The sequence below is a fragment of the Marmota marmota genome, unplaced genomic scaffold (genome assembly GCF_001458135.2).
Source record: "Marmota marmota marmota unplaced genomic scaffold, marMar, whole genome shotgun sequence".
Taxonomy (NCBI): domain Eukaryota; kingdom Metazoa; phylum Chordata; class Mammalia; order Rodentia; family Sciuridae; genus Marmota; species Marmota marmota.
Window position 1 is genome coordinate 71877320 of NW_026000026.1, and position 25000 is coordinate 71902319.

General features: G+C 41.8%; 3 protein-coding genes across 5 annotated transcripts in view; 2 read left to right on the forward strand and 1 right to left on the reverse strand.

Moving 5' to 3' along the window:
• Positions 1 to 15085, reverse strand: Hars1 (histidyl-tRNA synthetase 1). Its single transcript, XM_015484998.2, has 13 exons — positions 14913 to 15085; positions 14545 to 14634; positions 9708 to 9827; positions 6626 to 6721; positions 5850 to 5975; positions 4287 to 4394; positions 4032 to 4130; positions 3712 to 3805; positions 3410 to 3537; positions 3075 to 3317; positions 1240 to 1356; positions 754 to 900; positions 1 to 422 (listed from the first exon to the last, which is right to left on the reverse strand). Exons 1-13 carry the CDS (start codon positions 15000 to 15002, stop codon positions 351 to 353), a joined length of 1530 nt encoding a protein of 509 aa, XP_015340484.1. The 5' UTR covers positions 15003 to 15085; the 3' UTR covers positions 1 to 350.
• Positions 14620 to 25000, forward strand: part of Zmat2 (zinc finger matrin-type 2) — a 15689-nt gene continuing 5308 nt past the window's right edge. Inside the window, exons 1-3 of the mRNA XM_015485041.2 lie at positions 14620 to 14636; positions 23791 to 23808; positions 24156 to 24249. Coding sequence (XP_015340527.1) covers positions 23791 to 23808; positions 24156 to 24249 — 112 coding nt within the window. The 5' untranslated portion in view covers positions 14620 to 14636. The remainder of the gene's footprint in view (positions 14637 to 23790; positions 23809 to 24155; positions 24250 to 25000) is intronic.
• Positions 15123 to 22861, forward strand: Hars2 (histidyl-tRNA synthetase 2, mitochondrial). Of its 3 annotated transcripts, none has more exons than XM_048811657.1 (13): positions 15123 to 15406; positions 16611 to 16685; positions 17627 to 17746; positions 17865 to 17960; positions 19132 to 19260; positions 19353 to 19460; positions 19636 to 19734; positions 20182 to 20275; positions 20599 to 20726; positions 20802 to 21044; positions 21204 to 21320; positions 21513 to 21659; positions 22074 to 22861. In XM_048811657.1, the coding sequence occupies exons 1-13, from the start codon at positions 15299 to 15301 to the stop codon at positions 22131 to 22133; spliced, it is 1524 nt and encodes a 507-aa protein (XP_048667614.1). In that variant the 5' UTR covers positions 15123 to 15298; the 3' UTR covers positions 22134 to 22861. The 3 variants fall into 3 exon arrangements, with proteins under 3 accessions (XP_048667614.1, XP_015340497.1, XP_048667615.1); XM_015485011.2 differs by having other exon boundaries at positions 19135 to 19260; XM_048811658.1 differs by lacking the exon at positions 17865 to 17960 and having other exon boundaries at positions 19135 to 19260.

Sequence of the window (25000 nt, forward strand, 5' to 3'; positions counted from 1 at the left end):
TCCAGTGGTTGAGACATTTTATTAGACCTTTGGCGATTAGTTGCAGGAAGACATCTGCTCCATCTGGTATGGGACCCTGTGGTTGAGGCCATTTCAGAACCTCCACAGGTAACTCAGGAAAAAGACTCGTCTAATCCCCAGGGCCTTCTATAAAAGTGGTGTAGTACTTGGCCACTTTTGTCGCTGATTACCAGTAAGATAATCATAATAAAAATAAAAAGTCTCTGTTCTGACCACATTTGAGGTCTTCCTGCTGCAACAGGAATGTGCAAAGCTGTTGAAGTACATATGCAGTTTTGTTTTAGTCTCAAACAATGCCAGTCCCACTTTCCTTTCATAGTTTACTCAGTTCAGCAGATGCAGAGGGGTTGGCTTGTTCTCCTCCTGATCTCTTCCACAAGGTCTTCTCTTCTGACGTCCACCTGGGCAGGACAGGGAAGAAGGTAGTATAAGCATCTTCCACTCCATTGCTCCTTGAGTGCCTACTTCTTCTAGTCATCAGATTTGGCTCACTGGGAGCAAGAACCCATTCAGACACCCTAAGGTAGTCCGTGCCTCTTCAGGAGACAGAAAGACACAGGGTATATGTGTCTTTATCCTGCTATGACCATAGTAACATGTTAAGTCCTTATTTAACTCCTTTAAGCATTTGTACTATATGAATGCCAGGCTTTTGCTCAGGTCTCAAATAGGCATGAGCCCATCAACTTGGCTTATATTCTCCTTACTTGGCATTCCTGACCTCCCCCTTACCTCTTCTCTGCTAGCCACTGAACGGAGCTTGATAACCCCTTCCTTGAGCTCCTGCTCCCCGATGATGGCCACCAGTGGGATGCCTGCTTCCTCACAGTACTGCAACTGATTCAGTAACTTTGGGTTCTTCTTGTAGAGCAGCTCAGCCTGCAAGGGACCAGGGCAGATGATGAAGACTGGCTTCTGCTATCTTCAGGGACAAATTCGTGGAAACCCAAACTGGCATCCTGCTCTTAGTTCCACCTCAAGACATAATTGCAGGCTGGAGTTGTAGCTCAGTGGTAGAGCATTTGCTTAGCATGTGTGAGGCACTGGGTTCAATTCTCAGCACCACATATAACTGAGTAAAATAAAGGTCCATTGACAACAACAACAAAATATTAAAAAAAAAAGAAATAATTGCAAAAGACCCTATAGATGAACTTCTATTTAGTTTGTGCCTAGCATTTCCAAGTTTGCTGCCATCCTGGGGCTTGTACCCTGTACCTTGATCCCAGCATCCCACAGCTCTGAGACAAGCTTCAGTCTCTCCTCCAGCAGTTTCTTCTGTGCAGATGCCACAAGCACCTGTGTCTCTGTGGTCCGGACCTTCTCCTCTAAAGCCTGGTGAATGGGCAGATAAATGTCAGACAGCAGGGCTAACACTGTCAAGGAGCAAACACTGACAGGGTAGGCTCTACTTAACATTCTGAGAGACTAGGTCCAAGTCAGTGAGTTTCACCAGGGAAGGGATTGGTGTTCTCATGTAGCAATTTAGCTTAGGGTAGCTCTCAGAAGATAGAAGAAATAAACTTATACATATGCCTTGCCAGAAAAAATAATCTAGGGCAAGGGAAAATATATCTTATTTGCATTATTTCAAGCTCATTTCTGTCTAATATGTTAAAGGTCCATAAGAACATTCACACAGAAGTACTACTATGAGGTCATCCCAGGCAAGCAAATCAGCCCTGGCCTTCTAAAGTCCCTACTTAACTACTTGTCCATTCAGGAGACTATGTCTCTAATACTTCAGTTCTAGGACAGAACCCAAGGTATGGGGGACAAGGGCAAATGCTGCTGCTGCCCTTTGACTTTTTCTGGAAAGTACTGTCAAAGTTCTTACAATGTGGGCTAGGGGTGGTAGCTCAGTGGTAAAGCACTTGCCTAGCATGTGTGAGGCACTGGGTTCGATTCTCAGCACCACATATACATAAATAAAAATAAAGTTCTATCAATAACTAAAAAAAAGAAAAAAAGTTCTTACAATGTAAGATGCCTACATTGGACCTCAACTGGGAAACATGCATCATGTCCACCCTGTAGAAGAGGTCCTGCTATGACCATAGTAACACAGCAACACTGGGAAGGTTGCCAGAATATTCCTAAGGATAAAATGCAGCCAGCCATTTAAGAGCAGCAGCATGAAAGGAGGGCTTGGGGCTGATATTGTGGCTCACTGGTAGAGTGCTTGCCTAGTAAATGTGAGGCACTGGGTTTGATCCTCAGCACCGCATAAAAGAAAAATAAAGTTTAGCTGGGCGCAGTGGTGCACACCTGTAATCCCAGCGGCTCGGGAGGCTGAGGCAGGAGGATTGTGAGTTCAAAGCAGCCTCAGCAATTTAGTGAGGCGCTAAGCAACTCAGTGAGACCCTGTCTCTAATAAAATACAAAATAGGGCTAGGGATGTGGCTCAGTGGTCGAGTGCCCCTGAGTTCAATCCCTAGTATCCCTCCCAGTTTAAAAAAAAAAAAAAGAATAAAAAAAGGAGGGCTTGAGGCCATGAGGGGCTTCCTTGGTGTTAGTCTTGGTGCTAGAGAGACAAGGCAGCCATCTCAAGTCTTAGACACATACTGCCCACCGAGAAAGAATGTTACAGAGTGGTTAGGAGTAAGACTTGAATTTGGCTACCTGAATTTAAATTCTGACTCTGCCACTTACAAGTTTCATGACTTTGAGCAAATTATCAATTTCATATATAAAAACATGCAAAAAAAAATAGCTATGCTAAATAGATGGCTATTTGCCAGAATTAGCTAATGCATGAAAATCACCAAGCACTGTCCCGACATATAACATTAAAATATTAAGTATTCTGTTATGAGGAAGACTTGAATTTTTGATTCACCAGCCTAGGTTCCTGACAGCCCTGAGGAAGTAGGGGTTCAGAGCACAGGATTTAGTGGAGACAGATCAAATCCATAAAAAGAGGCTTTAATTGGGTTAGAATTTGTGAAGGCCAACAATCATCTTTTCTGTATTTCTTGCTCACTTGGAGATCAAAGGTAGCTTGGATGCCACTGCCTTCCTGGACTATTTTGTACCCACACCCTAGGACCTACCTCTAGTCTCTGCTCCACGATGGAGAAGATCCGCTCCACTCCAATGCTGAGCCCCACGCATGGCACCTTGCGCCCTTTGGGGTCAAACATGCCCACCAGCCCATCATAGCGCCCTCCAGCAGCTATACTGCCTACACCTAGAGGCTCTTCCCCTGCTTGGGTTGGGGTCTGTAGCGACACTGCCTCATAGATCACCCCAGTATAGTAGTCCAGTCCTCGAGCAAGGCTCAGGTCAAAGGAGATCTGTGGAGATAAGGATATGGTCAGTACAGATTAGGATCAGGGACCTGAAGCCCCAGAGGTCAGCCAGGGCCTCCATCCCCAAGTTGACTTACCTTGTCAGCAATGCCAAACAGGGTCAGGTACTCAAACAACAGCTTCAGATCTCCTAGGCCTTCCAAGGCCTGCTTGCTCTGGGATAGTTTAGGATCCTGTAGCAGCTGCTCCACCAGAGATACCCCACCTGGGGAGAAAGATTCATGAGCCAGATTGTCCAGGAGAGGAAAAAGGCAGTAGGTTCAACTTTTTGCCTGAACTGCAAGCACATGTGTATATTAGCACACACACTCACTCTCTACACACACTTAGGACTGAGAGCAGTGGGAGGCTGACGGGGAGGCTGGGTTCTGTTCCTCACCATGTTGTTGGACATAGTCCCCAATGCGGTCAGCTACTTCAGGTGCAAGGCCCTTCTCTCCTACCATCTCATTCTTCACTTCCTCCCAGGATACCTGGACAGAGAGATACCAGTTGTTGACCCTGGACAGCTTCCCTACCTCAGCAAGGTGGATCCTCTGTGGGGGTAGTCTTAGAGCAGAAGCTGCCTTTCAACTTAGATCCTGGGGCTAAACTTCCTTTGGTGGGCACAGAGGCAGGCACTTCCTCCTCCTAATTTTATTTTTCATTTCTCAAGGCAGAGTGGGATCTAAGAAGAGAGTCAGGCGCTTGGGTTGTTACCTTGTCCAGTTTGTCCACTGAGGAGCAGATGGTACGGAACTTGTCATCAGGAACACCACAGATGGCAAACATTCCATCGAGGATGCGCCGATCATTAACCTGTGGGGACCCAAGACATGATAAAGAGGGAATATCTTTCTTTTATGTGACCTCAATATTCCTTGATCACCGGGGCTATTGGTTCCTTTGCACAAGGACTTTCTCCTGTGAGAATCCAGGCCCTACCTTGCCCTCCCAGCCCTGTTCCTTTCTGACCTTGACCAGGAAGTCGCCTATCTGAAGTGAACTCAGGATCTCACACATGATCTTCAGGCACTCTGCATCAGGAATCATGGGGTCAAATTGCCCAGCAATGTCAAAATCCTGCAGGAAGAGGGGTAGTTAAAGGGCCTCAGAGTTTGAAACATCTTAGGGACTCTTGGGAGCTCAGCTCTCTATGAAGGCCTATTTGCACTCAAGCACAGACATTCTCATTCACTTTCTACAAGCAATCATTAGCTCAGAGGAAAATCCCAGTTGTGGTTTCCTTTCTATGTATTGGGCTATTTTCCTTCATTATCTATATCTTCATCAGGTTTTCCCTAATTCCTCCTATTGTTATAAGGCAATTATTCAGCCTTAGTCATTAACCATTTTTTTCTATTCATCAGAAGCTGCTGAGGGCCATAGCTGAGTTGGAACTACGCATGGCATTTTTGCCAGAATGGAGTGGTTGAGAGGTGATGCCAGCAAGCCATTGAGATGATAATGGTTATGTTAAGCTGTGTATTCAATTGTAATATTAGACCCCTGCTGTCAGTCTGGGCCTGCTACTTTGGAGTTCTCACGGGTGGGGATTTCCGGAGAGTTCCCATTGGTTGGGGAAGTGCCTGAGGATGGATTTCCGGTTGGTGTGTGGTGTGTCGGGGAGAAGGCTGAGTGGGAGAAGGCCCAGTGCGTGGAGTTTGCGGGAGTGCGGAGAATAAAGGAGTCCCTGTTTTGAACCTACAAGGCTGTGTGGCGGCTCGGAGGATTTGATATCTCAAATTGAATTTCCTCATCCACTTATGTAATCTTATCATAGTGGTTTAATATAAAAAGCACTAGACCTGATCTCATCATCTGCTGAATATCAAGTTTACTTCTTTTTTTTTTTTTTGGTGGGGGGGGAGTATCAGGGATTGTTGAACCTAGGGGCACTCACCCACTGAGCCACATCCCCAGTCCTATTTTGTATTTTTTAAAATATATTGTTTTGGGGCTGGGGTTGTAGCTCAGGGGTAGAGCACTTGCCTCACATATGTGAGGCCCTGGGTTCAATCCCCAGCACCAATAAAAATAAATAAGCAAATAAAATAAAGATTAAATAAATAAACGTATTTTTAGTTGTCAATGGACCTTTATTTTATTTTTTGATACTTGGTGCTAAGAATTGAACCCAGTGCCTCACACATGCTAGGCAAGCGCTGTGCCACTGAGTCACAATCTCAGCTCCCTATTTTGTATTTTATTTAGAGACAGGGAATCACTGAGTTGCTTAGCACCTCACCATTGCTGAGGATGGCTTTGAACTCGAGATCTTCCTGTCTCAGCTTCCTCAACTGCTGGGTCATTACAGGCATGCGCCACCGCACCTGGCTCAGGTTTACGTCTATGTAAAATGGAGAAAATCTCTCTTCCCTTCCCCATAAGGCCACTGTGAAAGCTATATGAAAACAACATGGAAACCTAGAAACATTATTGAGACAACCAGTTTAAGACACCACAGTATTCAGTATTCTAGTGGCTTGAAGGAGAGCTGGAGTTACCCATCCTACCCCATAGTTTCCCAGTACTCACACACTGGTAGAATTCCCGATATCGGCCTCGGGTCATGGCTGGATTATCCCGCCGGTATACCTTAGCTATGTGATAACGTTTAATGTTGGTCAGTTTATTCATTGCCAAATACCGAGCAAAAGGAACCTGATGACAGAGAGTTAAGGAGGAAGTTCCTCTTATCACAGTTTGGAAGTTATCATCACCTACAGAAGCTGGGGTCTAACCTCACCCTGTATAGGCAAAACCACCACCCATAAGATTAAAAGCATTTTTGAACATCAGACAGAATCAATAGTGATACCGTAAAGAGCAGCTGAAGTCTCAAAAAGAGGACTCCTTCCTCTTTGATAGTGTCTCCCCTCATTGTGCTCACACAGCAGGGGGCTAAGCAGATTGGGCACAAGCGCTCTGCCACTGAGCCATGGGGAAATCTCTAAACAGAAGATTCTCTGTGTAGCTTGGAGATAAAGGAACTGTGCTGTTGGTCAACAAAAGAGAATTCTATCTACTACAAATGGCAGGGGAGAAATATTCTGGAGCCAGGGGATTGTTGTAGAACTGGGATCTGGGCCTTGACATAAAGCTGAAGTCTCACTTGGGATTCAGACGATTTCTAAGGCTGTGCTCTTTAGTAATATCCCATTTCTGGTTTAGAGAAATAATCCCCTAATTGCCTGAGGTTTCATATTTAATCTTACCTGTCTGCCTGTCCCTATACCTGAGGCTAGAAATAGCCACAGCCTAGTAAGAGTTAATCCATCCAAAGTCTAAAGAGCCCAAGTTTAGAAAGATACAGTGAGATCATAACGAAGAGACAACAGCTCCCCACCCTGGTCCTTCAGGTCATAGATAAGCTTCGAGTCTTCTCCATATTTCCCTGTTAGTGTTTCCTGGAGAAAACAAAGAAATATGGTCACAATAATTAATTGTTTTTAAAAATATTTTTTACTTTTCAGTTTTCGGTGGACACAATATCTTTGTTTGTATGTGGTGCTGAGGATCGAACCCTGGCTGCACGCATGCCAGGCAAGTGCGCTACCGCTTGAGCCACATCCCCAGCCCTGGTCACAATAATTTAAAAGAAAGTTTTGAAAACAAAAATCCACTATGCTAACATGAATAATTTCAACATGTCCATATTCCCTCTGCTCTTTATTCCAATGTTTATGTGTTTGATGTAGTTAAAATCAAAAGGAAACACCAATTTTGCATTGATTTTTCTGCTTATTATTTTTCCATTCTGTGATAGAGCTAAAGCAATATTATTAATATTATTCTTTTGTGATACTGGGGATTGAACTCATGGCCTCATCATACTAGGCAAGTGCTGAACCACTGAACTACATCCCAGTCCCCTCTTCTTTAAGATTTTGAGAAGGGTCTTGCTAAATTGTGGAGGCTGGCCTCTAACTTGAGATTCTCCTGCCTCATTCTCCTGAGTTACTGGGATTACAGGCATGCACCACTGTGCTTGGCTGAAATTATAATTATTTTTGTAATGGGAATTGAACCCAGGGGCACTTTACCACTGAGCTACATCCCCAGACCTTTTTTCTTTGAAACAGGATTTTGCTAAATTGCTTAGGGCCCCACTAAGTTGGTGAGGCTGGCCTCAACTTGTGATCCTCTTACCTCTGCCTCCCTAGTCTCTGAGATTACAGATGAATGCCACTGTATCTGGCTTAAAATATTTTTTTAAAAAGATGTACAATATTCCAGTGAGAAGAAGCTCTGTATTTACTTCCTCCCTATTGTTATCTTTTTAGGTATTTAGGTTATTCTATTTTTTTTTTTTTTTGCTGGTGGTTGAGGAGATTGAACCCAGGGGTACTCTACCATTGAGTAATTATTTATGTACTTTTATTATATAACAGCAGTCTCATAATAAAAGCTAAGTTGCTCAGGCTGGCCTCAAATTTGTAATCCTTCTGCCTTAGTTTCCCAAGCAGCTGAGATTATAGGTGTGAGAACTATACACACCAGGTTATTCTAATTTTTAGAAATATTCTGTAACATTTCAATAAGCCTATTTGGATACATATCTTTTCTGTTTTTGAATATTTTTCTTGAGGATAAGCTTCTAAGAGGGGTTATTAGACCAACAAACAAGTGTTTTTATAATGCCTGAGAGAGCTAAACAATGTCAAAAGCTAAAACAGAATTTCTTAAAGGTATTATAGCAGTCCTTAACCTGTGATGTGTTCAACAGTGACAACATATTTCAGTCATCAGACTGCCGAAGATGTAAAAAGCCTGAAAATTCCCAGTGCCTTGAATAAGAAACACATGCTGATTGTTGTTTTTAGCTGAACTATGAGTACCCCCATTCATGTTGAAGTCCTAACCTCTAGTAACCTGAGAATGTGATTGTATTTGGGAACAGAGTCTTTAAAGAGATAATTAAGCTAAGGCCCTAATTCAATATATCTGGTGAACTTATGAGAAGAAGAAATTTGGACCCAAAGAGTTGATGTGAAGACAAAAGGAAGAAGATGGCCATCTATAAACCATGGAGAGAGGCCTGGAATAGATTCTTCCTTCATAGCCCTCAGAATGAACCAACCTTGCCAACACCTTATCTCAAACTTTTGGTCTCCAAAACTGTGAAAAGATTAATTTCTGTTGTTTATGCTACCCAGTCTGTGGTACTTTATTATGGCAGCCCTAGCACATGAATAGTTTGTAAAAATATAAATGGGTTCAAACTTTTTCTTTTTTGGTACTGGGGATTGAACCCAGGGACATTCAACCACTGAGTCACATCCCCAGCCCTTTTTTGTATTTTATTTAGAGACACAGTCTCACTGAGTTGTTTAGGACCTCGCTAAGGCTGAGGCTGACTTTGAACTTGCGATCCTCCTGTTTCAGTCTCTGGAGCTGCTGGGATTACAGGTGTGTGCCCAGTGGGTTCAATCTTTTGACCCAGCAATTCCATTTATATGAATTTGCCCTGTAGATAAATGCCCATGAATAGACATTGCTCTAAGCACTGAGTATATATCAGTGAACAAGACAAAGGCAGTGAGAAGAAACAGGTACTATATTATGCAAGGAAAGAAATTAACAGATAATTTCAGATAGTCACAATTACTCTAAAAGACATAAAATAGGTTGATGTGATAGAGAGGGGTTACTGTAGACAATTTGGAGAGGATTATTTGAGGAATGGTATCTAAGCTGAGATCTAAAACTAAAGCCTGCAATCTCTAATATAATTTACTCTGAAACTAAAGTCATGCAAAGAGCTGGGGAAAAAAAGAGTTTGGGAAAAGGGAAGAGCAAGAATAAACATCCTGAGGTAAAAACATATTTAATATGTTCCAGGATTAGAAGGAAGACCAGAATAATATAATGGGCAAGGGGGAAAATAGCATGAGATAAAGCGGAAAAGGCAGTGGCCAGGTGATCTAGGGCCTCCTAAGCTCAAGTAAAGAGCCAGAATTGTATTTTGAGTGTAATGGGCATCAAGCAGATATTGATACAATCTGTGTGGGTTTTTTTTTTTTGACCAGGGATTGGGCCCAGGAGTGCTTTACCACTGAGCATGCCCAGTCCTTCTTATTTTTTATTTTGAGACAGGGTCTTGCTAAGTTGAACAGGGCCTCACTAAGTTGCTGAGGCTGATTTTGAACTTGTAATCCTCTTGCCTCAGCCTCCCAAGTTGCTGGGGCAAGCTGGTTTTTAATAGCAAAGAACTATAAACAACTGTAGGGTCCATCAATGGGATACTGGTTGCATATTTATACTTCATATACATAGGGGCGTCCATGTATCTAGAAAACATCCCAAGTACAGATGCTATGGAATTCAGTGTAAATAGGAGCGAGAATGACTTCTATTATGAAAAGCATATGTTTCTCTTCACACTTCTCTTACCTTTAGTTCAAACACAGGTGTATCGATTACTTCTGCACCATGGCGTTTGAAGCAGCGGATGATTACATCAAAAACCTTCTCCCGAACTGCCATCTGCCGGGGACTGTAGTCTCTTGTGCCCTGAGTCAAAATCCACCAAAGAATCAGGAATAAGATTTAAAACAAAGAAGAGTAAGTTCTGGAAATATAAAAGAATGATCTCGACAATGAGGAAAACAAATCCTTTCCTAAACTCAGATTTTCCTATAGGCCACTGAATAGTAAAATGAATACAAATTCCCTATTAATTTCTATACTCATTTGCTATTGGCCTTTTAAATTCCATTTCCATTTTAGTTTGGTTCTATTTTCTAGAATTCTTGGACCATTTTTCTCCAAGCAGGTTTTTAAAAATTTTGGGAATAACAGAATTTCCTTGTCTAACAGAAAATACCTACCTGATAACAGGCACATAACTAACTCAAAGCGGTTCAGAGTTGAATTTTAAAGTTTACAAGCAGCCTTTCTTTCTCAACATAATTTTCTTCTAAATTCTAATTAATACTATTGTTTGTTCTTTAATTTTTTCTGTTAGTAGTCCTAAGACACAGGCTAGGGAGATAAATTTTGTAGATAAATTATAGGATGTTGAGAAGTTAAGTCATCACCCGAAGCCAGGTTTGTAGCAGGAGAACTCTCGTCAAAGGACCTCTTTTCCTAAACAAAAATATTTAGTAAGAACAGTGGCACTGAGTAATCTCTGCAATTCTTTAATGTATGGCTTAAAAGAAGGCAGCTGTGCTTTTTGTATTCAATTCTGTATTCAATATTCAATATGTTGTTTTGGTTAAAGTATACGAAGATAATTTAAACTTAAATAGATATATATTTATAAAAGAAGGAGTATTTTAGCAAACTTTTCAGCTAACTGTGGATATTCTTTAATACTATCCCAAGATCCAACAAGCAGTTGTTTCTTAAAGATTGCATGTAATGTGGAATCTGAAAGTTACATCAGTGAATTTTTCATACAGGTACATTAGAATGCATTAGCCTAACAGTTATATAAGGTAACTGGAATAGTAAAATTGACAGAGACAGAAAATAAGATAGTGGTCACCAGATGGCAGAAGGGGCAGGTGGTGTGGGAGTTTTTGTTAAGTGGGTATAGTTTCTACTTGGGATGATGAAAAAGTTCTAGAATGGATAGTGGTGATGGTTATAAAACAATGTGAATGTACTTCATGCTTCTGAGCTGTACATTTAAAGATTGTTAAAATAGTAAATTTCATTATGTATATTTTACCACAGTAAAAAACAAACCCATTACTGTATCTTGTACTTTAAATAGATCTTCTACCCATGCATGATTTTATACATACATGGGTCATTTGCAAAATACATTGATAACAGTTATACAGATCTTTCAAATGTTGACACATTTCATTATGCAATATCAGAAAATTATACTTGTCAATTATCACCACAGATCTCATCAAGAAAGTCTTTAAAGCATTGGAAAGCTGTCAAGTTCATGGTGGAAAATAAAAATATTCCAAAATTCTAACTTCTACTTGAATGCCTGAATTTTATCACTGACAATAAATCACTGCCATGTCTTCCTTAAAATGACAAGGCTCATTTTTTTGAAAAATGTCTGCTAAATATCCAAGTCTGAAAAGCCATAATTTATCGTTCAGTTGTTCTTTCAAATTAAAAAGATGTTCTATGAAAAACGTAACTAGCCAAGCTCAAAACTTGAACAATGGCTCAAGTGTTTTCCCCATTTCAGAATGAAGTACAAGTAGCATATTCAAGGGTTGAGATCAAATAAAATTAAAAACTTTTACTGTTTTATAAAGAACATTCTTGAGAGAAACTGAATTTTGCTTCTATTTTTATTATTTTTTTGGTAATTGTAGATAGACAAAATGTCTTTATTTTATTTGTTTACTTTTATGTCGTGCTAAGGATCTCGAACCCAGTGCTTCATGCATGCCAGGCAAGCGCTCTGCCACTGAGCTACAGCCCCAGACACTGAATTTTATTTTTTTAACTGTGAGTACACTGAGGAAAGAACATATATTTGGTCCTCTGTATCCAAAGGACCATAAATCCATATCTATAGATTTAAGAAACTGGATTAAAAAATATTTTGGGGAAAATTGCATCTGTACTGAACACACACACAGTTTTTTCCTTAGTCATTATCCCTGAACAATATAATAACTATTTATATAGCTTTTACATTGTATTAAGCACTATAAGTAATTTAGAAATGATTTAAAGTATACAGGATGTGCATGGTTTGTATGCAAATACTAATCATTTTATATGAAATACTTGACTACCTGTGGATATTTGTAGGAGACAAATGGAATCAATCCCCTGAAGTTACCAAGAGATGACTGTACTGGCTACTAGTATAGTTTAGTGCCACTGTCTCGATTTGTGGTAAGGTAGACGTTCTACTCATACCAGTGCTTTTGCACCTTCAGTGCAAATGTTAACAGTGGAAAAAGCAAATAACGTTTTATTATCATAAAAATGGTTTTGACCATGAAGTTGCCTTGAAAGGGCCTTACCCCTACATTACTGAGTTATCTTTGGTAAAAATATGAATTACACATTTAGAAATGTGTTTCAACAAAGTGAAGTAGATATTTACTCTTTAGCATAACCTCATTTTTTTTTTTTTTGGTACCAGGGATTGACCTCAGGGGCGCTTGACCACTGAGCCACACCTCCAGCCCTATTTTGTATTTTATTTAGAAACAGGGTCTCACTGAGTTGCTAAGCACCTCACCATTGCCCAAGCTTGGCTTTGAACTCGATATCCTCCTACCTCGGCCTCCTTAGCTGCTGGGATTACAGGCATGCGCCAATCCTTATTTTCTTTTAACATTATATTATGGGAAATTTCAAAGACAACATTTAGAGAATAATATTATAGATCACTATGTAGCCATTACCTAACTTCAACAACCAGTAACACCTGTTCTTATTTCATTTAAACCCGGACATCTTTTTCCTGAAGTATTTTCAAATTCTAGATATTCTATCATTTTCATCCATATATATTTCAGTATGATTCTCTAACATGTAATGATTTTAAGAAAACTCAAAACGCTACCTTTATTTTAATCACAAAACTACATAGCAACCCTTTAATAGTATTTAATACTAAATCTAGTTGTATCAGCTTCTAAACAAAGTCTATATACTGTACCTGGTTGATATGTTTGTTTAATCTATGACAATTTCTCAGTTTCCTTTCTTCTTTTTCTGTGGGGCTGGGGATTGAACCCAGGGTTTTGTGCACGCTAAGTACTTGCTCTGCCACTGAGCTACATCCCAGCTTTCTTTTTTTTTTTCCTTTTCATATAATTTACTTATTGAGGAAATTGGGTCATTTGACTTAATTTTTTTTCACATTTTAAATTTGGTTAACAATATCCTCCATGTGTCATTTAACATATTCCTTCATCTTGGGTATTTTGTTTAAATTAATAGTCCAAAGACCTGATTGGATTTAAGTTCAACTTCCCTTGGCAAGAATTTTTCATAGTGAGTGCTATGTATTTCTTATTGCATCATATCAGCAGGAACATATGTCTAGTTGTCCTGCTTTTAGTGATGTCAGGACTGATTGCTGAGTTTAGATAAGGCTGGACTGAGCTATCATAAATTCCCCAGAAATTTTACACCTCATTCAGTAGTTTGAATAATTATTAATCATTATGCTTCAAGATTTTATACTCTCTTTAATCTCTGAAAAAGAGAGAATATAGAAAGGAAAAGCTCAATGAATTTAGGAGCCCAAAGAATTTAACCTTAACTCAAAGAAAACAAACCATTTCCCTTCTTCCTTGAAATTCAATTTCAGTTACTTTCACTGAATACCTACTTATTTCTAGGCATCTAGTCTAAGCCTCTCAGGGTAAGTAAACCACATGAGTAACTATTAAAAGTCAGTGAAATAATAGAGATTTGTATGAAGTGGCAAAAGAACTGAGAGGAAGGAGTAAATAGTTCTGTTTGCAGAACTTAAAGAAAATCGCATTTGAATTGAAATCCTCAAGGATGAGCTAGGAATCTTCAACTTCATTCCACTCTACCTCTCTGGTTCTAGTCACATAGGTCTGTTTCTAGTTCCTGGAAACTACTAAAAAAAAGTTCTTTCCTGCCTCAGGGTTTCCATACTCTGCTGGACCTATTTCCTTACACTCTTCTCTTGGCTGTCTCTCATCCATTGAAGCCTCAATGAGTCTTTCTTAGATCCTCCAACTCTCTTTTATGTTTTTCAGACATTATTGTTAATTTCTTTATATTACCCATCACATATGCATGTGTGGGATAATTTGTCCTAAATCTGTCTTTCAGTGGACTATAGGAATCACTAAAACATGGAACTACCAAACCCTTTATTTCTGGAAGAGCATATGACATGCCGTTAATAAAGTCAATGTTCTGTTTTGACGGACTTTGGAAAGTTCCCTAATGTCCTCTTAGCAGCTGCAATGTACTGTCATGAACAACAGAACTCCTTTTAATACTACCATGTTGTATTAAGTGATTTGCACAATGTTAAGAACATAGTACTCAATGAGTTACTGAATTAAAGGAGTAGCAGCAACAGGCTGACTCCCCTGAGCATCCACCTAACTAGTTTCTGTCATCATTTTGCCTTCCCATAATGAGTCAGATAGAGTTCAATCCAGCCCAGTGCCCAGAGCAATTATTGTTTCCTCTGCAATATTTCAGAGCCTCCTCAATGACCTGGTTTAGGGAACCAAACATACTAGAGCCCTTGTGAATGGAATTGGGATTCTCAGAGGCCCCATAGGAATCATATTACCTTGGGGGTTTTGAGCACAAACTTCTGTTTGCTTTCATCAGGGCCCAGCTGTGCCTTCAGTTTCAGTAGTTTTGCCACCTCCTCTTCGATCTGTGGAGAGAAAAAGGCCTCTGAGCTATTCATCTGTCACTCCCCTCCTCCCCCGCCATTCATTCGATATTCCTCCCTCATCAGGAACTGGGAAGATCTCTCTGCTTAGACTAGCCTTACTTCTCTGGGGACCCCTCCTGGCTACCTCTCCACCCAGCCCATCCTTCTCCTTAGCAATCCAGTCCCCTTCCTTCACATACCTGACCTCCGTGTAGACCACCCCCGTTTTATGCCCTCCCTGGCTTTGCTTGGCCATTCCCCTGCCGCCTGGGTCTCACCTGCTCGGTGCTGGCCTTCTGCTGCTTGAGACCCCGCACGCGCACTCCCTGAAGTCGCACTAGCTCTTCCAGCTTAGCTCGCTCTGCCATTCCGTCTGCCAACCAGAGCCGACTGAGGTCTAGACCAGCCTGGGTGGACTCGACTGCAACCCTGACGACTTCCGGCTATCGAGTCGCTGGCCCGCCTGCCTAGAGAGCCTCCTCAGAGTGCAAAATCCACTTCCGGGTTAGAGAGCCTGGGAGGACAGGATCTCAGTCAACCTGGACTAATTCGGTACTTGGTCCTTCCTGGCGATCTCCGTTTCTCCCGCGCACTACGGGGGTCCCGCCCCACTGGTTCCCAGGCCTTTGGCTCCTGTCCCGGAAGGCCGGTGCTCTGCCGCAGGATGCCCCAGCTCGGACTCCTACCCAGGAGGACCTGGGCTACGCTGCTCAGCCAGCTCCTGCGACCGCCCCGCGCTGCGTGCATCTCTGCAGTAGGTTGTCATAGCCAGGTGAGCCGGACTGAGATAGCTTGTCTTTCAGGGTTGGGTCTTCAGGTCTGGAAACATGACTCGCGACCTGTACTATATTATCACGGCTTTTTAAATGGAGTGCTCATTATGTATTTGCACAGAACTAAGCATTTTGGGTGCTTTGTCATTTAACATTTGGAGCAATCTTGGGAGGTTGGGGTTTTTATTTTCATTTTACAGTTGAGGAAACGGAGGCTGCAAGGTTTAATGCCATGTCTGAAGTCATGCAGCAAGGGCGTTATTTTAATACAGGTCTGTATTCTATTAACTGAAAATTTTGGAGTCGAACACATTATATTCTTAAGCAAAATATTGTGGATATTCCCACTAAATGGGATGGCCAGAGACCATAAACACATTGAGTTCACATTAGAGTTTACTTTAAAATGAATCTCAGAAGGACATCTTCAATTTTCAGAAATTTTTGGAGTTTGGTATTACAGATGAGGGATTGTGGCTTTGAACTTGTACTTCTCTTTGGGGGATAGAATCACTAAAACATGGAACTACCCAACCCTTTATTTCTGGAAGGGCATATGACATGCTGTTAATAAAGACAATGTTCTGTTTTGCTGTGCTTTGGAAAGTTCCTTAATGTCCTCTTAGCAGATGCAATGTACTGTCACGAACAACAGAACTCCTTTTAAAAATTAATTTTCAGTCACAGCATGTTACTAGCCTGAGTTTTTAAGTTTGGTCAAGAAATGCTTTCCTTTTCACCTCAGGCTTGTTCTGGGTTCTTGGGCTACTTCTGTTTCAGCTTACATTTTCCTTATCTCCAAGCCTGATAAACAAAATTATCTTATTAGGATTCCTATTTTTGCTGTTTGAGTAGGAACTGAAGACTGGAAGAAGTCATAATTAATTCCTGCTTCTACATGTTTGTTGGTGTAGTGGTGTTCTGTGCCTTCATTGTTCTCAGTTATTTAAACTTTTTCAGACACTTAAAAACTAAGATACAGTGAAGAAGCTTGTGTGGTGAAGACCTGACCTCATATATTACATGTATATTTGTAGATACAGCATAGGTTCTTGAGGAGGGCGGCTGAGATCAGGATAGCACTCAGGCTTCCTGTTGCTTAGGGTCAAGGGTTTTTGTAGGTTGGTGGTCCACAGGATCAGTGACGTCACAGGTCTGACCAGTGTGCGATGGAGCCACATCTTATATTCCTTTTTCTTCCAGGTTGCAGAGGCATTGTTAACATCCCAACCTAAACCACATCAAGAGAAACCAAATTTTATCATTAAGATCCCGAAGGTAATACCCTTTGCTCATCCTGTCCCATTAGCATGCTTTCAAGGACTGACCTCTGCATCACTTATTTCTCTGACCCCTTTTAGAATCCTTTTAAGCTAAGTTTTTTTCCTCCCTTTGGACCAAGGATTGAACCCAGGGACACTTAACTACTGACCCACATCCCCAGTCTTTTTTTTTTTCATTCTGAAATAGGGTCTCACTAAGTTGTTTAGGGCCTTGCTAAGGCCTTAGGGCTGGCCTTAAATTTGTGAACCTCCTGCTTGCCCTCCTGAGTTGCTGGGAATACAGGCATGTGCCACCACACCTAGCCTTTTAAGCTAAATTAAAAGAAAACAACACATTCATACAAAACCTTTACAACACATTCATACAGCTGGCCATGGTGGTGCATGCCTGTAATCCCACTGACTCAAGAGGCTGAGGTAGGAGGATCACACTTTGAGGCTAGCCTTAAAGACTTGGTGAGGTCTTAAGCAATTTAGTGAGACCCTGTCTCAAAATAAAAATATAAAGAATTGAGGATGTAGCTCAGTGGTAAAGTTCCCCTGGGTTCAATCACCAATCTAAAAAATCCAAGAGGTCCTGAGTTTGATCCTCAGCACCACAAAGTTTTGTTTTGTTTTGTTTTTACAAAAACCCTTTACTGGGCTCGGGTTGTGGCTCAGTGGTAGAACGCTCGCCTAGCTTGTGCCAGGTGCTTGGTTTGATCTTCAGCACCACATAAAAATAAACAAAATAAAGGTATTGGGTCCAACTACAACTAAAAAAATATTTTTTAAAAAAACCTTTACTATATTTGAGATATTGGGTGGGTATCAGAGTCAGAAAAAAATGTTAGCTCTAAACCTTAGATTATAGGTATAGTTTAACTCTTTCTCTTAAAAGGTCATTTAAAATTTTTGTTTTGTTTTGCTTATATTTTGGCTGCTTTTGGCTTCCAGGGCACCAGGGATCTTAGTCCTCAACAGATGGTTGTGAGGGAGAAAATTCTTGATATGGTTGTCAGCTGTTTTAAACGTCATGGAGCAAAGGGTTTGGATACCCCAGCATTTGAGCTAACGGTAAGAATAGAAGAGGGCCTAGAACCCCTTTTCTTTACCTACCTTCAGAGTCCCAAAGGGTTTCTCATCTGTGTTCTCTAGTCATCCTTTGAACTGTGGCTCTATTTGGCCCCTGTAGGAAATGCTAACTGAGAAATATGAAGAGCACTCTGGGCTCATGTATGATCTGAAGGATCAAGGTGGAGAACTGCTGTCCCTTCGCTATGACCTTACTGTATCCTTCTGAGTGCTGCAGTCTGACCTCTGTCCAGATCCAGAGAGCTTTCTCTGACAAAAGGGAAGAGAGTGATTCTGGGACACTATAGTTTTATTGGCAGTAGCCTTTACTTCTGGTTTCTCCCAGAAGGCACTTGTTCCAGCAGAGCCTGGGCTGGAGCCCTGCCATTTAATTTTGTTGTGTATTAGAATTCCTTGGGGAAGCTTGCTGAAACATCAATTCCAGAGATTCTTATTTCTGTAACTTCAGTGGAATTCAACAATTTGCATTTTAAACAGGCATCCTGGGTAATTAAAATGCATGTGGTCCTTGGCCTACACTTTTAGAAATAAGGATTTGAAATTGTAGGTGTGGGAGGCCAACCTTACCGGTGACTGAGTTACTCTCCCCAGCTGGGTGCTGAGGCGCTCAGTCACAGAAATGGGTGTGTCTTGCTACAGCCCCATGGGTGAAGCTATGCTCACCTGTTCCTTTGTAATATAACCCCTTGCCCTGTTTAGGATAGAATCTTCCATGGAAGTGCCTTGTGTGTGTCCCCTCCTCTTACTGTGCCCTTGGGTGTGGCCTACCCAGGTGTCAGTCAACCTGCTGACAGTGGACATCATGAAGATAGACTCAGCCCCCTGAAACCTGACCCCTTGCCTCATTTGAATAGCTTCTCCTCAATAAAAGGGGTCAGCCCGTGCTCTCTCTCTCTCTCTTTCTGCGGACCCTTAAGGTCAGAGGAGCCGTCATTGCAACCCCAAAGAAAAAGGTATTTGTGTCTCTTGTGTGGTTATTTCTTGCAGCCCAGTTATCCCAGTTTAACTAGAGTGACCCCTGAGCCTTTTAGTCTCGAGAACAGAAACCTGGCATGTAGGAAAATCCAGGTTCTGAAGCTTGACTATTTTGAAATAGTAGGGTTTGGGAGGAAATGGCCCAGACCTGAATTTCTCTGCTTCTTCTTTCTGTTCAACTTTCAGTTTTGCTAGGTGAGATTCCTTCACTTGACACTCTTCAATATATTTTGAATGCCAAGCACTGCTACCCCTTAGGGATAGTGGGAAATAAGACATAGAAAGTCCTTGTTCTCAATCCTAGTGGATAAGATCCAATTGATAGAGGACCAATCCTCTCTAATGGGCCCAAACTTTGAATGCAATATCTTTCTTCCTTAATCTATCTATATGAGGTCCCCTTTGCTCGTTATCTGGCCATGAATAAATTGAAGAAGATGAAACGCTACCAAGTTGGAAAGGTGTGGCGGCGAGAGAGCCCAACAATAGTCCAAGGCCGCTACAGGGAGTTCTGCCAGTGTGTAAGTGACCTGATGGGGATAGCACAGCTTGATAGTTAAACAGGGAATTGACTGATTAGTGGAAGTTTTTTCCTTTTTTTTTTTTTCTTTAGGATTTTGACATTGCTGGTCACTTTGACCCTATGATCCCTGATGCAGAATGTTTGAAGATCATGTGTGAAGTCCTAAGTGGGTTACAGCTAGGGGACTTTCTCATTAAGGTGAGGCCAAGGCTGAGGACTGGGGGAGATGTCTGGATTTGGCCTGATAATGTGAATATACATGTACTCTTTTGGTAAGATTTTTTTTTTTTTTTCTTATTCCTGTTATGAGTCAGGAGGTTTTAAGGGAAAGGGTCTTGACAAGGCACTTGGGTTACTCGCATTGAGTTTACAGGTCAATGACCGGCGGATAGTGGACGGGATGTTTGCTGTTTGTGGTGTTCCTGAAAGCAAGTTCCGTGCCATCTGTGCCTCAATGGACAAACTAGACAAGGTAATGAAGAAACCATGCTTCAGTAGACCCTATTTGGATTTCTGCCATGTCCTCAAATTCATACCATTTGAAGAAAATAAGGAACAGTGTCTGGAAGTGAGTTCTTGAAGGAGGAAGTTAAGGAGATATTCTGAAGCAAGATCTGAGTTGTACTGTATGGTGAGGATAGTGGCTGAGTATCTTAGACTGCCTCTGAGGGCTTGGATTGTGGCTCAGTGTTAGAGTGCTTGCCTAGCATGTGTGAGGCACTGGGTTTGACTCTTGGCACTGCATATAAATAAATGAATAAAATAAAGGTTCATCAACATCTAAAAATATTTTTTAAAAAACTGCCTCTGAGTATACTAATATACTTAACTATTTATGACATACATATTAAATGACAGATACCCTTTTCCAGTTAGACAAAGGATTTGGAACTGAGCTAACATTTGGCTATTTATGCAGATGTCTTGGAGAGATGTGAGACATGAGATGGTGGCAAAGAAAGGCTTGGCTCCTGAGGTGGCTGATCGAATTGGGGAGTATATCCAATGTCATGGTAAGAACCAGGGTTTTAAGAGCTGTGATAGAACCAGGCTGCTGCTGACATTTTCAGTTTCCACCTCCAAATCAGCTACTTTCTATAGATGTATTTATTAAGCTTCAGAGCCTGGTCTGAATTTAGTTTTCCTTTTACTTAATATAAGTATGTTGTATATTCAAATGGCAGAGGTAAAGGCAGGGGAGGAGGACCTCATGATACGAGACCAGGATCTTCTCTTTCTCCTTCTCCTTCATTTAAAAAACAAGATTAGATAAATTTGGATGAAGCACATCCGGGTAAATAGCATACACCTTATTGCTCCCTACATTTCTTCCCAGGTGGAGTATCTCTGATAGAGCAATTGTTTCAGGATCCCAGACTGTCCCAGAATAAGCAGGCCCTGGAGGGCCTAGGGGACCTGAAGTTGCTTTTTGAATACCTGACTTTATTTGGAATTGCTGAGAAGGTAAGCTGAGTTGGGAGTGGACCTCTTGTGTCGTGAGAGCCTGGTCTGGGATTGACTATAGCCTTGTCCCCACAGATATGCTTTGACCTAAGCCTGGCTCGGGGTGTGGACTACTATACAGGAGTGATCTATGAAGCAGTACTGCTACAAACCCCAGCTCAGGCTGGGGAGGAGCCCCTGAATGTGGGCAGTGTGGCAGCTGGTGGGCGTTATGATGAGCTGGTGGCCACGTTTGACCCCAAGGGCCACAAAGTGCCATGTGTGGGCCTAAGCATTGGAATAGAGCGAATTTTCTACATTGTGGAGCAAAGGATGAAGGTAGGTCCTAGGTAGGGCTGAGGTAGGGCTAGAGATCTAAAAATCTATTTCTGGCAGTACAGTTGGACTGCTTTTCTGATAATTTATTTATCTTGGTTTTTGGAATTGCTGGTGCAGAGGATGTTTTTATTAATTTTACTTTCTTCTGTTTCTTATCAGAATTCTTTCAAGAAGGTACGGACCACAGAGACCCAAGTATTTGTGGCCACGCCCCAGAAGAACTTTCTCCGGGAACGGTTGAAACTAATTGCAGAGCTTTGGGATGCTGGGATCAAGGTATAGTGGGGCTGCTATCTGTGCCATTTAGGCATATATGGAACTCAGGAGCAAGGCTTATTTCTACCTTTTTTAGTATACCACTAGAGGGCCAGCCACTTATTTCTGGCTTCCTTGGAAATGTATGTTTTTGGAGTTTATGTGCTATGGTGATAGTAGTAAGGTCCCCTACTGTGTCTTGACTCCTTTCAGGCAGAGATGCTATACAAGAACAACCCTAAACTATTAACCCAACTGCACTATTGTGAGAACACAGGCATTCCATTGGTGGTCATTATTGGTGAGCAAGAACAGAAGGAAGGGGTCATCAAACTCCGTTCGGTGGCCAGCAGAGAGGAGGTGAGTGGGAGCAGGCAGAAATAGAAGGGATCAAGTCTTTGTATCTTTTCTAGATTCTTAAGAAATATGTGTTTTCTGGCTGAGAAAATAAATTCAGGGGTAGTAGTATTAGGGTTGAATGAAGACCTACCCCAAACAACAGTTGTAACCAGTGAATATTGGCTGTGTGGGCAGAAGAAGGACAAATGAAATTTGAATTGGTGTTTTGAGACTAATCAACAAAATAGATCAGATGTTTTAATCCTTTTCGTCTTGAGGGCATACATTTTCTCGGTAAACTTGGAGCCTTTACTACTCCCTACTGGTTGCATAAATAGTTGGAACTGATACAGAGTAAAATAAATCTGGAAAAACAATGGCTAAGAAGATAGTACCCTTTCTAGTTTGTCACATGAGGGTTCTCTTATGTTTTAGGTTGCCATTAAACGGGAAAATCTTGTGGCTGAAATTCAGAAGAGACTGTCTGAGTCTTGATCCTTGCCTGGTTGCCATCTGCTGCTCTTTGTAGAAAAATTTTCATCCAGGACTGAATTCCTGATAGACTTCACAACAGCTGGCCAGGATGGGTGACAAGTGCCTTCTGCCTCCTCTGTCCTTTCTGAATACGGAACTATAGAAGGCCCTAAGGACTCTTGGGCTAGTGTAAGCAGCTACTCTGCCTGGTGCAGATGGCTTGTATGTGAAAGAGACATACTTTTGCTGTAGAGGCAAATTTGAAATGCCTCTGAATGCTATGAAGAGGTGCTAAAATGGTTGCTGTGATCAAGGCTCTGGAAGAGTTGCCTCAGGCTGAGGATTCTGAACCATTGAGATCAGATGCCAGATACTTAGCTTTTCATTGTAGTGTTGGAACCAGATTCTGGGGAATTTGTCCACAAGTCCTTGGCCTGTCCAGAGAGTTTTGGGAAGACAGCACGGATGGACAATGGCTATTTTCTGCTACATCTGAGGACATAGATGGTATCTCAAGAGCATGGTATTATTTCTAGCCTATCCACTGGTAACAGTAGCAGGATGGGGCTGTCTGTTTAATAACCTTGAATATTGAACTTAATAGGTGAATTGAATAGATGGAGATCTGATCTTTTGAGATTTTGGAGACCATTTTCTATGCCAGAATCATTGCTGTGACTATTCTACACTGCCATGGAGGCTCTTCTAGAATTGGTTGGATAAAATATTAAATAAAATATTAAGTGTAATAGTTTGGGTAATTTGCTATCATGGGGTTCATTTGCATAGGCCATAGAAAATGATTGAGTGTACACTAGAGAATTCTGTGAGCTAGGAGAAACCTCCCTGGGGTGATACTTCTGATTTAGTAAAGGGAGCTGCCACAGTTCCCTCTTTCTATTCTCCCTTCATACACTTATGTCACTAAAAATCACCATATTGTGAGCCATTTGCCAGAATGCTTCACTTTAGGGTGGTGTGCTGATGACCTTTCTTTCCATATCTAATCCTGTTGATTAATTGTGCCCTACAGATTGAATGGCCAATTCAAAGAAAACTGAGTTAAGGAATGGGTGGGTCCATTATTTCAAGAATTAGGGCCCAAGTGCAAAAAGAGTTTTTCTTCTGTGCCTGGGGAAAGGTAGCAGCTGTTGCAAATATCCTTTAGCTTAGGACCATATTCCTAGTGCTTGCTGGTGAATGGAACTTATAGATCCCCTAATTAGCACTTCAGCCTTTCAAAGGTTAGAAACTCTTTGACAATACATGCATAGTTGACTGGATTAGATCAACCCCTTGACAATACACGTATAGTTGATTGGATTAGATCAACTCCTTGACATGTATAGTTGATTGGATTAGATTAGTTTCTGAAACTCAGTTTCCTTTCTTGTAAAACAGATGAGTTGAACTAACAATCCTTTGATGGTTGTTTTGAAAGCCTGAGTTAAAAGAACGCTTGCAGGCGCCCTTACTTCCGCGTTGCTTCACGCTCTCATTACGCCTGCGCCATCTCCTAGGAGCGGAGGCGGGGCCGACGAGCGTGTATTAGAAGCTCTCCAGTCCTTAGCGCGTTTTAGAACACGGGACTCTAAACTTATTGGACGGCGGTCTTGCTTTACAGCTCCAGGCCGCTTTTTACGGCATTTTCCGGCTTTCCATTCACTTCGCTGTGAAGATGGCGTCGGGCAGCGGGGTAGGTGTTGTGTGTGAGGAGAATGTTTGCGGGTAAGGGCGGGTGTGCTTTCTCGTCGCTGAATAGAGACAGACAACGGCACCCGACTGGCTTCCCAACACCACTTGGCGATCCCAGGGTCTGGGTTCGAGAACTCCCCCTTAAGGTCCAGGCGCAGAGACCGGAGAACTCGCGGAGGTCTCTCGGGTTGGGGTCCTGAGTCCATCTTAGCCTCCTAGTGCGGTCCAGAGAAGCTTCGCTTTCGGAAAGTCCCGGGTTGACTTGGTGGCGAGAACACGGTCACCTCATTTTCTCTAGGGGTCCGGACACCATTAGCGACGGATCTTGAGCACTTTTTTCCCCTACAGACAAAAAACTTGGACTTTCGCCGAAAGTGGGACAAAGATGAATACGAGAAGCTCGCCGAGAAGAGGCTCACGGAAGAGAGAGAAAAGAAGGATGGTGGGTGCCCACTTCAAGGGTTAAGGGTATCATAGAGGCGATGCAATGGCTGGAGAGTGGGTGGGAGTTGAAAAGCGCTGCCCACTTGCCCCATGTCATCTCTGGGAGCGTGGCCTCCCTGGTCTTCGGTTTCTACATGTATAACAAAATGAGAGCGAGAAGGTGGACTGAAGTTGAGTTTCTTCTCAGCTTTGTTATCCTCTGCTTCCTTGCCATTCCTTCGCTTGTTCAGTTAGTGCTTTCTTGAAGGACATACAGAGAGGAGACTGGAATTTGCAGTAGTAACAAAGAATAAGCAAAGTGGAATAGTTTACTGCTGAACACTACTGCTGTCTTTTGAAATTTCTTAAGGGAGAGAAGGCCCAATCAAGACCCTCCCGCAAAGTCTCAGAAAAAAGCAGGGGTACCCACGAGGAATTTGTGATTGTTTCATGTGATGCTTAGTGGATGCCATTTCTCAGTACCTGGTACAGTGTCAGGGAATTGGTACTCCTCTTCTATATCCGCTTCATTTTACAAAAAGAAATTTCTAATTTTCTCATCTGTTTTCAAACATACAGTCTTATGCTTTACTTCCATACCACCTTATCTAACATTAATCCTCTTTGTTTTTTATGTAATGTGTATAATAAATAGTGCTTGGTGTGCCTGTTAAATGAATAAGTATTTCCCAAATGTTAGGTGGTCTTTTTAAAAATTTGACCGAGTGTTCCTTTTTGTGTGGTGCTTAGGGTATCTGCATGCATAAAAG